This window comes from Epinephelus fuscoguttatus, linkage group LG3 (genome assembly GCF_011397635.1).
Source record: "Epinephelus fuscoguttatus linkage group LG3, E.fuscoguttatus.final_Chr_v1".
Classification (NCBI taxonomy): domain Eukaryota; kingdom Metazoa; phylum Chordata; class Actinopteri; order Perciformes; family Serranidae; genus Epinephelus; species Epinephelus fuscoguttatus.
Window position 1 is genome coordinate 38,049,944 of NC_064754.1, and position 13,341 is coordinate 38,063,284.

The window sequence follows — 13,341 nt, forward strand, 5'->3', positions numbered from 1 at the left end:
CTCCTTGTTCTTTCCTCTCGCTCTCTCTTTCTCTCTTGTCTGTCCCTAAAATACCTCACCACCTTTCCACACAGAGCCACTAATAATCCCTGAAACTTTAGGACACACTCAGACACAAACACATATGTACACGGGGCAGAGACAGGGCACTATCTCCCACTCTTGATGCCGTCTGCACTCCCTACAAACACCCCCCCCCCCCCCCCCACACACACACACACACCACCCCGTACTATCCCCGCTCCTCTATGTAGCACCACAGATGCCCATGTTGCCCTGCAACAGCTGTCTCACCATGTGCCCTACCAAGTGTTGCCACCCAATGGAGGGGAGAGGAAGTGAGGAGGAGGGAGGAAGGGAGGGTGCTGAATTTGGATGGGAGGGACAGGGTCATGAATATTAATTTTTATTCTGTCTTTTTTCATCCTAAAAAGGAGCTGTTGTCGTCTACATGGTCATCATGTGTCTCGCTTTGTCTTGATTATCGTTTTATAATCATAATTTTTTACTGCATCCTCGCTCACTCACTGTTTCTGTTCCCCCCTATCCCTCAGACTCTTTCTCTCTCATTTGGTTCTGGATTCAGTCGAGGTGATGGCCAGCGCCCATGTTTCCCCCCCGGTCACAGGAAGCCCCTGGAAGCAGAGCGGAGAAGGAGGGGACGTCAGTCAGAGGACGCCTTCCTATTGGTGCAGCAGGTTAACGACACTCATGGTGACCAGTAACCAGAAGAGGGGTGCATAGTAACAACGGGGCATGGAGAGAGGGTATTTTCAAATGCAAACACTGGTCCAACAAGTCAGGTGCAGGATCCAGACTCGATTCAGTGACAGAACAAAATGGAGGGCCGGGATGGTGTGCCGCCATTTTGGGGCAAAATATTTTGAGTATGCATGCCATGTCTCCTAATTAAGTAGAAATAAGCAGTTCAGACTGCAGGGCAAAGCTGTGGCAACAAAATGACCTCGAGCATTAGTGTTTGTTTGCTAAAAATTCTCAGTAGCGCCCAATTAATGAATAATAAACAGTATTTTTTTGCCCAAGCACAATGTGATTTAAAGGTGCCACAGTCACTACTAAGCCGCTCTAAGTATTCTGCTAATTACAGAAAAATCTTTCAAAGACAGACATCTGTGCTCACAGACAAAGCCATACCTGTGAGTTTCATTTTTATTGTGAAATTGGAAAAGTAAAGCAATGAGGCGCAAAAGATGCCAGGACAGATGGATCCAAGAGTAGAGTACCATCCGAGAAACTGATGCCACATACTCTTCCCCTGTGGTCTTTGCTGCATGCTAAATAAATGCAGCCGAGAGCTTGAGACGCCCAATAAAAGAAAACTAATAAAAAAGTATAGGAAAAAAGTAGGAGAGGAGTTGTGAGCGAGTGTGGCACGGCACCCTCCTTGTGTATTTGTTCATTTAATTTTGAAGGGATGAAAGCAGACAGGCATAAAGAGGGGCAGACGTAGAGAGATCACAGCATCGTGTACCGTATTGGTGGGTAGTGTGCCACACAGTCTGCCTCCTAAAGCAATAAATCTGAAACAGCATAATAGATAAACGCAATTCAGAACACAAAATACCCTGCGAGGGAAAACTAATAAAAAACTGAGTGATTAAGTGGAATCAGAGCTCTTAGGCAGTATCTGGAGATGGGGGCTGTCGCCATACAAAGACCAGAGCGGGCCAACACAACAGATGAGAGAGCATAGGGACGGGGGGCCGAGAAAACGAGGGCTAAAAGCAGAGGGAACGAGAGACAGATGATGGAAGCGAGGAAAGGAGGGATGGAGGAGAGAGAGAGAGAAAGTGAGGGATGGATGGGGCAGCAGATCAGAGGGAGCCTCTAGTGTGTCTTGCTCTCCCTTTAAAGAAGAGCCAGGAAAACAGATTAGGAGTCCTCTTTTCTCCTGGGGGAGCACGCACACACACACACACACACACACACACACACACACACACACAACCTCCATTCAACCGCCCTCCTCCTCCTCTTCACACAAACATATAAACTAACTAACTTTTACACCGCGCCCGCTGCTGACCTGCCCGGCCCAGAACAAATCTGCTCGGTGCTGAAGTCGTGCCCGCTCACAGAGTGGGTGGAGACATGGAGACACAATGACAGCCTGTGTGTGCTGCAGTTTAGGTGACCTCACATCAGGTCACGTTTGCTAACTGTTTATGACACAAAGAGGAATGATGTCAGGGAGTATCACACAAACACACACAGACCGCAGTGTGTCATTGTGTCCTTAAGAGCAGGTTGAGTGTTTAATATTGCTGTTCCTATTTGAACAGCATTTAATAATAATAATTACATTAAGAGGAATAAGACAATAATTACTATTTTATAACAGGGCTTCAACCAACAGTTATCCTCATCTGACTATTATTTTTTTAATTAGTCAATTATTTGTTGAATTTATGAAATGTACAAAAAAAAAAACACAAACAAAAAACAGATTTTCTAGAATTGAAACTGTTTTCTTTTTAACCCAAACCTATAGATATTTAATTTCCATGTACAAACAGAAAGTCATCACATAGGAGAAGCTGAAACCTGCAAATACTGTTGCATTTTTATCTTGAAAAATGACTGAAACAATATAAAAAATAGTTGCAGAGTCATTTTTTGCTGATTAATTAATTGATTAATGAACTAAAAGTTCAACTTTTTATAATAATAATCATCATCATAATAATATGACTGCTGTCTTGTTTATAATCCACATTTCACAGATTCAAAACTGAGCTCATGCTCATTCTTTATCACTCAAACAGTGTGTGTCTGGTGAGTGTTATCAAAGCTGAGCCTAATGTCAGCCATTGATAAACTCCTGCACTGACGAAGACACAGACATTTGCGCACACATTGCCTCAGAAAAATTCTCAGAAAAGCGAGGTCTGTCTTCAGAAAGACAAACGGCTCGACACGTTCCTCACGTTGCATTCTACTGATGTTAAAGCTTAATAATCTTTTGTTGCTGACCCCTCACTGTGAAATATGCAGAGCTTGACATGAGCATTAAAACCATAGAAATATTCTCAAATATGAAGAAGTACTCAGATTACTAATAAAATCCCTGCATTGTATTATTAGCAAAATGTACTTTAGGTATCAAAGTATCACATTATTCTATATTATATCACTGGATTATTATTATTACTGGTGCATTAACATCAATTTAATGTTGCACATAGTTGAGGTGAAGCTCATTTTTACTACTTTATATACATTTTGGTTGTTTATTTTTATAACAATTGATGATATTTTTTTTTAAAAATGGTTAAGTGTTTATTGTGTAAAATATTAATCTGCAAAGTCTCTAGTGACTAAAGCTTGCTAAAATACTCAAATAAAATAAAAAATACCTCCAAATCACACTTTCTACATAATTACCCGGGGCACACGAAGGATGTGCTCACATCAGTTGTTCATTATTATTATTGCTGTTAAACTAGAGGACATTTAAAATAATGTTCTCTGATATTGTCAAATAATAACTGCTGGTACTCAAAAAAGCGTATAAGATACAGTAGATTACCAATCAGCCCACACAGGTGTCCTTCAGGAGTGTATTTTAGGTTATGGTTACAATATGTAAAACATAGGGAAATACATTTAGTTTTATTCCAGAAGCTAATAGTTTTCCTAAGTTATAATATTTTGTGATTTTAGATTGTTTTTGTCTAAGCGCATTAACTTTTGTTGAGTTTTGGAACATATTTTGATGTAAATTGAATGTATAAAGGATTTTACCATAAGATAATCAGTGTATTTGGCAAACCCTCATTTTTTTTAATTCTTCCCACTAAACATGTTTGAGTAGAAAAGGAGAAGACAAGGTTTTACTTTTTAGTCTAACATACCCTTTTTTGTAGTGAAAGAGCACTCCTATTTTACTTATATGTGGACTTTAAAATCTCCTGTCTATCTCTGCTGTCAACCTCTGAATAGAAATGCCCCTAAGAAAAGACCATATTATTCAGGTCTGTTTTTTGGCCTCAGCAGATGATTTCAGCATCACCTGTAATAATTTTGGAGGCCTTATTCTGCAGCGGTTAATAAAACATAGACTGAGACCTGTATTATGGCACCCAAGTGAGAAAACTCTCCTGCTGTTACTTCCAAATCTGTAGGTTAAAAAGTCTCCATGACCGTGTAGTGGGAATGTGCTCGTCTGGCAGCAGCGATGTGAACATACTCCACCCTCCATCCCATTCCCCTGTGCCAGGGCCGGGCATTCCTCACCCCTCCAACGGCCGGTTAGTACCCACTCTTTCTCTCTTTCTTTCTATCTCTGTTGCACACAAACACACAGACTTACTCTCTTTTTGTCTCCATGCGACTACTTCAGACCAACTATTTCCTTCCTTCCTTACTTGCCACATACATTTCCTCTTTTGCAGCAGTCCCATCCTTCATTCTTCCTTCACTTCACTTCCCTTTCCTTCCTTCCATCTTTTTTTTTCTCCCCCCTCAAACAAACCCTCCATCTCCTTCGCTCTCCCTCCTCAGCTGCTCCCTCACTCGGGTTTATTTGCATGGCAGAGCGTAAAGGATGCAGACAGTGTGAGCAGGGCCAGCAGAGTCCTCCTGTGTCCATCCAGGCCAGGGCTGAGATTTGTAATGCTAGACAACACTCGGCAATGCGGGGATAAAAACCTCGGCCGCCGCAGACAAAAAGAGCCTTGTTTTTTCCTTTCCTTTCCTGCCGCTTATTGCACTCCTTGCACAGAGACGCAGAATTCTCCGGGCCATTTCTTTCAGTGGGGAGAGGAATGAAGATTGTAGAGAGGAAAAAACAGAGTTCCACTGAGTTTGACATATGGTCTTGGTGCAGAGTATATTTTGTATAAGGCCAAGTGAGTATTTAATTTTCCCCTGACTTGACTGCAGCAGAGGGCAGTGAGAGCAGGCTGGGATACAGGAGTCAGAGTAAAGCGTGGCAGCAGGACTGAGGCCTTTGGTTTTTATTTGTATTGTGTTGTACTTTGTAGCTGTGCAGTGTTCTTTTGTGGACTCCTGGCACTGTTAGGAGTCTAACTTTTGGCTTATCATTTAGGTATAATATTCTCTATTCTCCAGCTCAGATATGTAGCTTGTCTGCTTTTTTCTTAGATCCACTGACCGTTCACAGTTCTATTTGTCATCTTGTTCGGCCTGAGTAGCTCTGCAAATTTGTAGATAAAATATATACATTTTGTAAATAGCACAATGAAGCTGTCATTTCCCTTTGCTTTGTTTCCCCTTGTTTTGTTTGTTTTTTTATTTTAGGGAATAAGGGTTAGTGAATGTCTTTCTGTTTCACCCTCGCCTCTGAGGACATTGATTTTTCATTTGTGTTATTTTGACCTTGGTTCACCCCGAGTTATATCACTTCAGTTTATCTTTATTTGTAATTATAAATTATTTCACATTAGACATAAATCAGAGTGTTGGGATTTTGATTTGGGTGGCGAGACATTTAACTTTGATGTTGTGCTCCTGCCACTCAGACAGGTGTGTAAAACATCTGCTCCATGGATTTCTGAATTGCTCAAAGGCACTTTTCTCTCTATAACTACTTAAAAAATAATGAGATGTTTCCTTATATTGTTATTCTTATGATACACTTAAGTATTTAATCATTTATTTGATAAAATGTGTACCTGTTGATTAAAGTTCATATGGCTGATTTCACAATCTGACTATTTCTTTTTCTCACTTGTCCCTCTAAACTTGTAAACAAGAGCTGGTGCCAGGTGCATCTTTGATAATATTTATCTGCTGCAATTTATCTATCACCTGCAATTTGTCGCCTGCTCTTTTCTCTGATAATTACCTTTCAACATGTCAATCATGGTTTGCAGTTTTATTCCAGCCGGGAATCTAAAACTTGTAATTTTGAGCGGGGAAAAAAACATTTTGGGGTTTACTGACAAGCAAAAGAAAAGTCTCTCTGTGTTGTCTGAACTTTGCCTGTCTGATCCCACAGTGTGCCCTTCTCCTCTCACAGTGAGGTTTAGGGAACTTATTGCCCACATAATGCTGGGTCTTAAAACAGTGTGGTATCAGAGCCATTGCGGTCGGCAGTAATGGCTGGTTTAGGTTTAGGGGGCTGTGGTGAGATACACCGCTCAGGGCTTTCATTAACCCAAAGCTCAGCCTAATTGATGCTTATAAGTTGCCTTACATGATCAGGGCCGCTGCACGCCAACAAATCTCCCTCCAGTTTGTTTTTGTAACTTTTGGAACATAGCAATTGAATTTATTTTTTGTGATTTTTTTTTTTATTTTATTTTATTTTGTCTTCCAAGAAACATTTAAAAAGAGCAAAACTCATCAACTTTTCTTATCTTGGCTCCTTCTTTTATTTTGTTTTGATAATGTAATTTAAGGATTTATGACATTTGAGTTATTTTATTATTGTGCCCCCTGCCTTCACAAAACACAATAATATTAATGGTTTTGATGGTTAAGCTATCATAAAAAGAATGGTTTTAGGTTAGAGCAACAGTCCAAATTCTCATCAACATTATTTGCAGAAAAAACATGGAAATCATTGCCTAATTGAAACGAGGTCAACTGCCATAAGCATATGGTGCATCAGCATCGGGACAAGGGAGAATAAATTATTATTTGAGCCACATTAATAGACAAATTCAACTAGTTTCCTCTATGTAGCAGTAATGATTCTAATCTAATGAGCAAATTATAAAGTGTTTTGGTCTTTTTAAATTAAACAAGCTACTCTTTAAAAAAAAATCACAGTTTTTAGTCCATACTTTAATAATTAATAATGCTGTCGCGTTTTTATTGTATATTAAATGCGGCAATGTTCATCCTCATGTAGTTCAGGTGTAATTCTGTTTTATTTAGGCCCCTTTTCCCGAATATCTTCATCATGATAACATTCAGTTTATAAATAAACTTTACGTGATTTTGTTTTTTTCAATTATTGGACAATGTTATTGTTTTCTGCGCGCAGCTTCCCCTTGGATGTGTCTTGCAGGTGAAATGCATAAGAGGCAGTATATTTTTTTCCTGCAGTTTTGCGATTTTTATGAATATGTTTGCAGGCCTTTCTTTTTTTTTTTTTTTGTTAAAAGGACATCACTTAAAAAAGCCTTGGATTGCACATGTGATTAGTGGTCATCCATATGTCCATAACATCTGATCGTCATGCTGAGAAATCATCTTTTCGATTGCACACTGGAAAACTAAAAAAAAAACACCTTTTTTCGTTCTGTTGTCGCTCGATTTTATTTCCTGTTTTCGTTTTGTCACCTGAAACTTGCAGAAAATCTGTCTGGCCTTCTGCAGCGTCCGGGCTTTAGTTGTTGGTGCTGCTGAGTACACAGTACGGTCTAACTGTACAGACTTATGTTTGTAAATTCATTAAGGGTTAAGAAAAAAATCGTGTCCTGGGATTATTCGGGGTTTAGAGGCACATTTTGGTGTGTTTCCAATCAACTGGTCATTCTCCAAACAGGCCGTCGGGCATGTGTGAGCCTCCCAGTCAGCAGCATCTGTAAAAAGACACCAGAATTAATATTCAAACAAAATGGAAGAAAAAACAAATTTAGGAAGGTCATGGAATAAGCTGTGAATAATATACAGTCGCTTCAGGCTGATGTCATTCAATCAGGAAATTATAAATTAGACTGTTTTTAATCTTATTATTATTTAGTATAAATATCATTGGCTACTAGTGCTTTTGGTGATTATACTGTTTTAGTTTTTTGTTGAAGTAAATAAATAAAATGAAAATACATTATTTTTAATATGTTCAACACTTTCACTATCTATCGTCATCATTTAGGCTAATTATTCATCATGATTATAACTACCTGTTTACCTTGGTAACGGTGTAAACGTGTCACTACACCTACTTGTAGTTTGTTCCATGTCCCAAATGATAATGAATACAAATATCATAATAAAATCAAACCTTATTTTTTTTTATAATAATAGAATATCAGACCCAAGACCCACGTTGAGCTCGTGCACATTTTTAACAAATGAAGAAAATTTTATTTTAAAAACAAGATCGAAATATGGAGTAAAATCTCTCACTTTAAAACTGACCTGACGAAGTATTAATGGGCAGGTGAAGAAGTTATTGATTGATTTTTGTTGGTCTTAATGCTAAAAAAAAAAAAAAACATTTTAAAAAGTAAGTAAGTTGAGTGAAGGAGCCATCCGGGCCTCCGTAACCTATACTTTTAAAAAAACACCATAAAATCCTCACACGTCATCCCAGCGCGGACACACTGTCGCGTGAAATGGAGTAATCCAAATTAGGCTGAAACAAAAACTTAAATCACAAATTCAATGGCGCATGAATAATTGATGTGGCCAAATGTGTGGGGAGGTCAACGTTTAATTATTGATAAGCCGTCATGTTGGAGGAATGTCATTAGACGTCTGATTTTAAAAATGACGGATAACGACACACGCACAACTGAATAGAAACACAGTGTGCACGCAGACAGACAGACAGACAGGTCGATGCTGAGAGATTGTGTATCAATATTACTACATTCATCTGTTGTAAGAGCAAAAATATTAATTTTGCTTTCTTGATTATTTGTTTAGCAAAGCCTGAAATTTGAAATGGGAAACAAAACTGGTGACTTTTAAACATTTGATGAGCCTGTAGGTACAGAGCTAAAAGGTGTGCGAGGGTTCTCAACCTGTCTTTGCTTCTTATTTTATGCTTTCTAAAACTGTTGCTCTGGGTTAGGTGAGATCACTTTTATCTGCAGCTAAATATATACATCGTCTTTGTGTCATTCCCTTTTTTGCGCAATGATGTCACTACACGTCCTGCTGGCCAAATTCATTCATAACAAAACTTGATGCTCTTCATCACAGGACAGGGACAGGTTACATAAATAACTCACTGTCTTAAATTGAAACTCCACTAACGTTTTGAACTTCCCTTTGGCCCTTTCCCTAAATAATCAGAGAGCATGTCCACATGTCTTGTCTTTCTGTTGTCTTGGACGGCTCTGTTGCTCCTGGCTGCTGCTGCTGCTGCTGCTGCTGCTCCTGCAGGCCTCTATAGTCTCCACAACTATCAGCACTTTCATAAGAAGCAGCACATTTTGCGCTCTGGAGTTATTTCCCCAAAGTCAGATCTTTTATGGCTTCTAATACAACACGTCTGTAATATCTCAGTCACATTTAATCCTGTTGCTTCGCTGCGTCATTCTGTTGGGAGACACTGTGACAATAAATCAGTGTTGGTGAAGTGTTGTATAAAAGCTTTAAAGTTTGCTAGAAATCCACCACTGCCATTATGCGCTCACCATCACTGTGAATAACAATATTACCAGACTACATTTTACATCCCCAAAATGTGGAAAGTCCTGGTTTTTAAAGCCCCTCTGAACCTCCTCATATCCTCTGAACTTCTGTAGACACGGTGACTGATGGTGACAGAGGCTTTTTTTATATATTGTTGAACGTGATCGACTGCATTGAAACAGACAGATCGCTGGCACTGAGGGGCGACTCTTTCCTTGAATGAACCCGCTGAACCCAATGAACCCTTTCTGTTGGTTGATCTTTGCTCCAGATTGTATCATTTAAAACTACGGAAATTAAATTCGGGAGCAGCTCAGGTCGTGCCCACAGTACCACTCTTGAAACCTACAGTACACGCAGGCGGTAGGTAGGAGCCAGTGCAGCCCTAATCCCCGCCGTCCGTGATTTAGCCCCTGGTCCTCCTAATTCTCCTAAAGCCCCAGCTGCTCCCCTGGCCGCTCCGCTCTCTCCGCGACAGACTGCACACCGCTCGCTTTATTAATAATTCACCTAATAATTCACCAGTTCGACGCTGCCGGCTGAAGCACCGGCCCCCACCTTCACTGTAAACAACTGCCCTAATTCCCCGTCTATTATTTGTGTGTATGTGTGTGTGTGTGTGTGTGTGTGTGTGTGTAAACAGGACGCACGCTGCTGAGGTGAGCTATTTAGTGGCTGATATTTTTTTCGGGGAGGGAAGTGCGGGCTATCTGTCGTCGCCGCCGGAGCGCACGGAGAGCTTCCATTTTACGCACCGAGGCATCCAGAGCCCCGCCGAAGCCCGGACCCGACTACGTGTCGCTGTGCAGGCATTCTGCTAACGGCGAGGCTGTAGCGATCTGAAGAAGCAAAAAACGCAAGCTGCTCTTTCATCTCGTCAGCTTTGAGGAGGAGGCGGCGAGGGACCAGGGGTGTCCCCCCGTTTGTGTGTTGCTCCGCGTGTGTGCGTGTGTGTGTGTGTTTGTGTGCGTTTGGAACAAGAGAGAGAGGAGAGAGAGGGAGAGAGAGAGATACGAGGGTAAAACAGATCGGACGCGCGGCGCGGGAGACAGCCGCTTTTGGACACGTTTTGGAGACAGAAGCTTGCCCGACTGCAAAGACTGCACACGGAAAAATAATATAAACACAACTTACTTTGCATCACCTCTCCCGTCCATTATTTTTTTAATCGTGTTATTAATATTATTGCGGGGAGTTTTTGAGCGTCTCCCAATCTGCTGGACAAGTTTGGCCGCTGAAGGACGCACCTCGGGACTTTGACGCAGACGTCTCCCTGACTTCTTGCTGCTGGACATGGGCGCATCTGAGGCCAAACTGCGGTAGACGGAGGGATCGGAGCCGCTGTCCTCTTTTCCTCCTATCTCTTGCAGAGTGGACCCACTTTTGAAAGAGCTGTGTGTTTTTTCTATCTGGGCCTAAGGCCGACTTGTTTAAAGGTCCTTTTTTTGCTTCCGGCAACAGCGAAGAGACCAAGTCTTCCTCCCTCAGCCCTCACTCCCTCTCTCACTTTTTTGGAAGCTGAACTTTTAAAGGAAAATGGGGCATTGAGAGGGTTGGCAGATCTCCCCACGCTATAATGGTACGTGCTGTGTAACTCAATAGTTCCCCTCTGTTGGGTCTATAGGGTAAAGTCTATAGGACCGAACATAAACCAAACATTGCTTGTGTTTCACCGAATCCCCGCAGTTAGTTCAAGGTTTTTATTTTCTTTGTAAAAGCTCAGCTCTGTGCTGGACGCGCCGACTAAGATTTGGCTCTTGATAGTGTGAGGCCAGCGATGACGATACAACGCACCTGTGTGTGTGTGTGTGTGTGTGTGTGTGTGTGAGTGTGAGTGAGAGAGAGAGAGAGAGAGAGAGAGAGAGAGAGAATATGTGTGTGTTATGTGTATCATCACCTTGCTTGCCTGCCAATTTTGATAATTGTGAAGCATCTAAACTCACACTAATTAACCACATTTCGTCAATACTGTAATATGCTTATTGTCCTATATCACTTGTACAACTACAGTGATGTGTTTTAATGCATCTCCATATTTTATAACAAAAAATGTCAAGCATTTTTTTATGAACTTCACTTTTCTCGGTCTCCCTTGCGCGTAATTTTCTTAAAATTCTCCAAACGTTGTCATAATGATATCTCGGATGTAATGTAAAACATCTTTTTTTCCCAATTTAAACAGATTTAGCCTCACTGATGGGTTAACATTGTGCAGGCTGAATTGTTTGCAGAGGCGTTTGAGTGGCCCAGTAAATACAGATTTGACAAAGTGGAGGCTGATCTTTCTGCGCAGCTCAGATCAAACAGAATAAAACACACATGCGACCGCAGACTGCGGAGATCTGAAAAGCCCAGCATATAGAGAACACATATGGGGGGTGTGCATCATCATCATCAATATTATTATTATTATTATTATTATTATTATTATTATTATTATTATGATATTCTTTAAGCATCCTATATATGTCTGTGTGGCGCAGGAGGGTTGCACCGTTCTCCAAACGGGCTGTGCGTTATCTGTCTGAGACGGCTGCTGTTTTTTTTTTTTTGTTTTGTTTTGTTTTGTTTTGTTTTTTTATCAATGGGCACTTCATTTGCGTAGTTGATGACACTTTATAGCGACTACAAGGGGGTGGGGAGGTGAAGTGACACACAGACTGTCTTTGTGCCCCCAGGACAAGTGCGAACGCATGAATAGCAGCACCTCTGTACAGCATTTAATGTTGAGCAGAAAATCAAAAGGAAGACTCTCAGCTGGTCGGGTGATGATCTAATTATAGTTTTAAACCCTGCAGCATTTAGAGAAATAAATATTATTTTTCACTATCAGTTTTTATTGCAGTTTTCTCAGATGATTACTGTCTAGCAAAAGATTCCTTGACATTAAAGAGTCTCTGCCATGCTGCAGTTCAAAGGCTTTGAATTATAATGACCTCAAATTATAATTATAATGGCCTAAAATTGTGACCTACATTATAATTGATCTTCATTATCACTCCAAGAGATTACTGTTGAGGTTGATTATATAACATACTGTAGCTCACAGGGTTGATCTGTTGAGCTTTTGGTTTCCCAAAGACCTGTTTAAATATTCTGAGGTAATGATCGGAAGTTGTAGAAATATAGAAACAGAACACTTTGAGGGGGAAGAGCACAGTATGCACCTAATCAGATTTTTTTTTTTAATTTCAAAACAAAAAAGAAATTAAAAAAATACAGCACAGTATTGCTATTGCACCAATAATGTGGCTCCTGCAGTTGATTAAGCAGTTTGACTGTACTAAATAATACAATTCTATAGTCCTCAATAGCAGGTTTGAGGTCAGGACATAGAAATTAAATGGTTTATATACACTGAAACACTTGCTGGATATGTTTTTGAAATTGCAATATCTGTCACACCAATAAATAAAATATACATTAAAAATAATAAACGCAGCACACACACAGGTAGATTTCAGGGGGGGTGGGGGGTGCGGGGGACATGTCCTCCTCAGTATTCAGGACATGTGCATTTGTCCACCCTTCCACCTCCAAAAAAGAAAATGGAAGAAGTAGTAGAGGACTTTAATTTTGATTTTGACAAAATTAACCATACATTGATGCAGAAAGGCACATATTGGTACATAAACAATCACCAGAATGCAAGAAATTAAGTGCTTGATGCTCAGAATTTTCCAGCAGAGGACCCCCAAACCTTCAGTTTCATATGTGCCCCAACCCCCTTGACAACACAAATAATAAATCATAAGCGCTACAGAAAAATATGTGCATTTGTTGATATAGCCTATGCGATTGAAAACTCCTGGCACTAGGATATTTTATTGCTGTTTATTCATTATATTGATTGCATGTGGCACAATGAAGTCGTATATTGTTACATTTGATATATATTGATTAGAAAACATCTCATATTCAGTCTGGGGGGGATATTCAGTGTCATCAACAATAAACAGAAGTGTCCTGCATATAGTGACAATATACAGAGCATCTCTGACAAGTTTTCATTCAATCCGCCTCTGCTCATTTATTGTCACC

General features: G+C 40.3%; 1 protein-coding gene and 1 long non-coding RNA gene across 13 annotated transcripts in view; one reads left to right on the top strand and one right to left on the bottom strand.

The window, feature by feature from the left end:
* Nucleotides 1-618: 618 nt before the first annotated feature.
* LOC125886041 (uncharacterized) lies at nucleotides 619-10,687 on the bottom strand. Its single transcript, XR_007448972.1, has 3 exons — nucleotides 10,548-10,687; nucleotides 7,276-7,517; nucleotides 619-635 (listed from the first exon to the last, which is right to left on the bottom strand). It is a non-coding gene; the product is annotated as an uncharacterized LOC125886041 (long non-coding RNA).
* LOC125886040 (nuclear factor 1 X-type-like) overlaps nucleotides 9,991-13,341 on the top strand; it is a 120,649-nt gene continuing 117,298 nt past the window's right edge. For 2 of the 12 annotated variants that reach the window (XM_049571949.1, XM_049571953.1), the window contains exon 1: nucleotides 9,994-10,879. In XM_049571949.1, the coding sequence (XP_049427906.1) occupies nucleotides 10,877-10,879 (3 nt within the window). In that variant the 5' untranslated portion in view covers nucleotides 9,994-10,876. Of the gene's footprint in view, nucleotides 10,880-13,341 lie in introns of all 12 variants that reach the window. The other 10 variants (XM_049571959.1, XM_049571955.1, XM_049571963.1 and 7 more) reach the window with 8 other exon arrangements.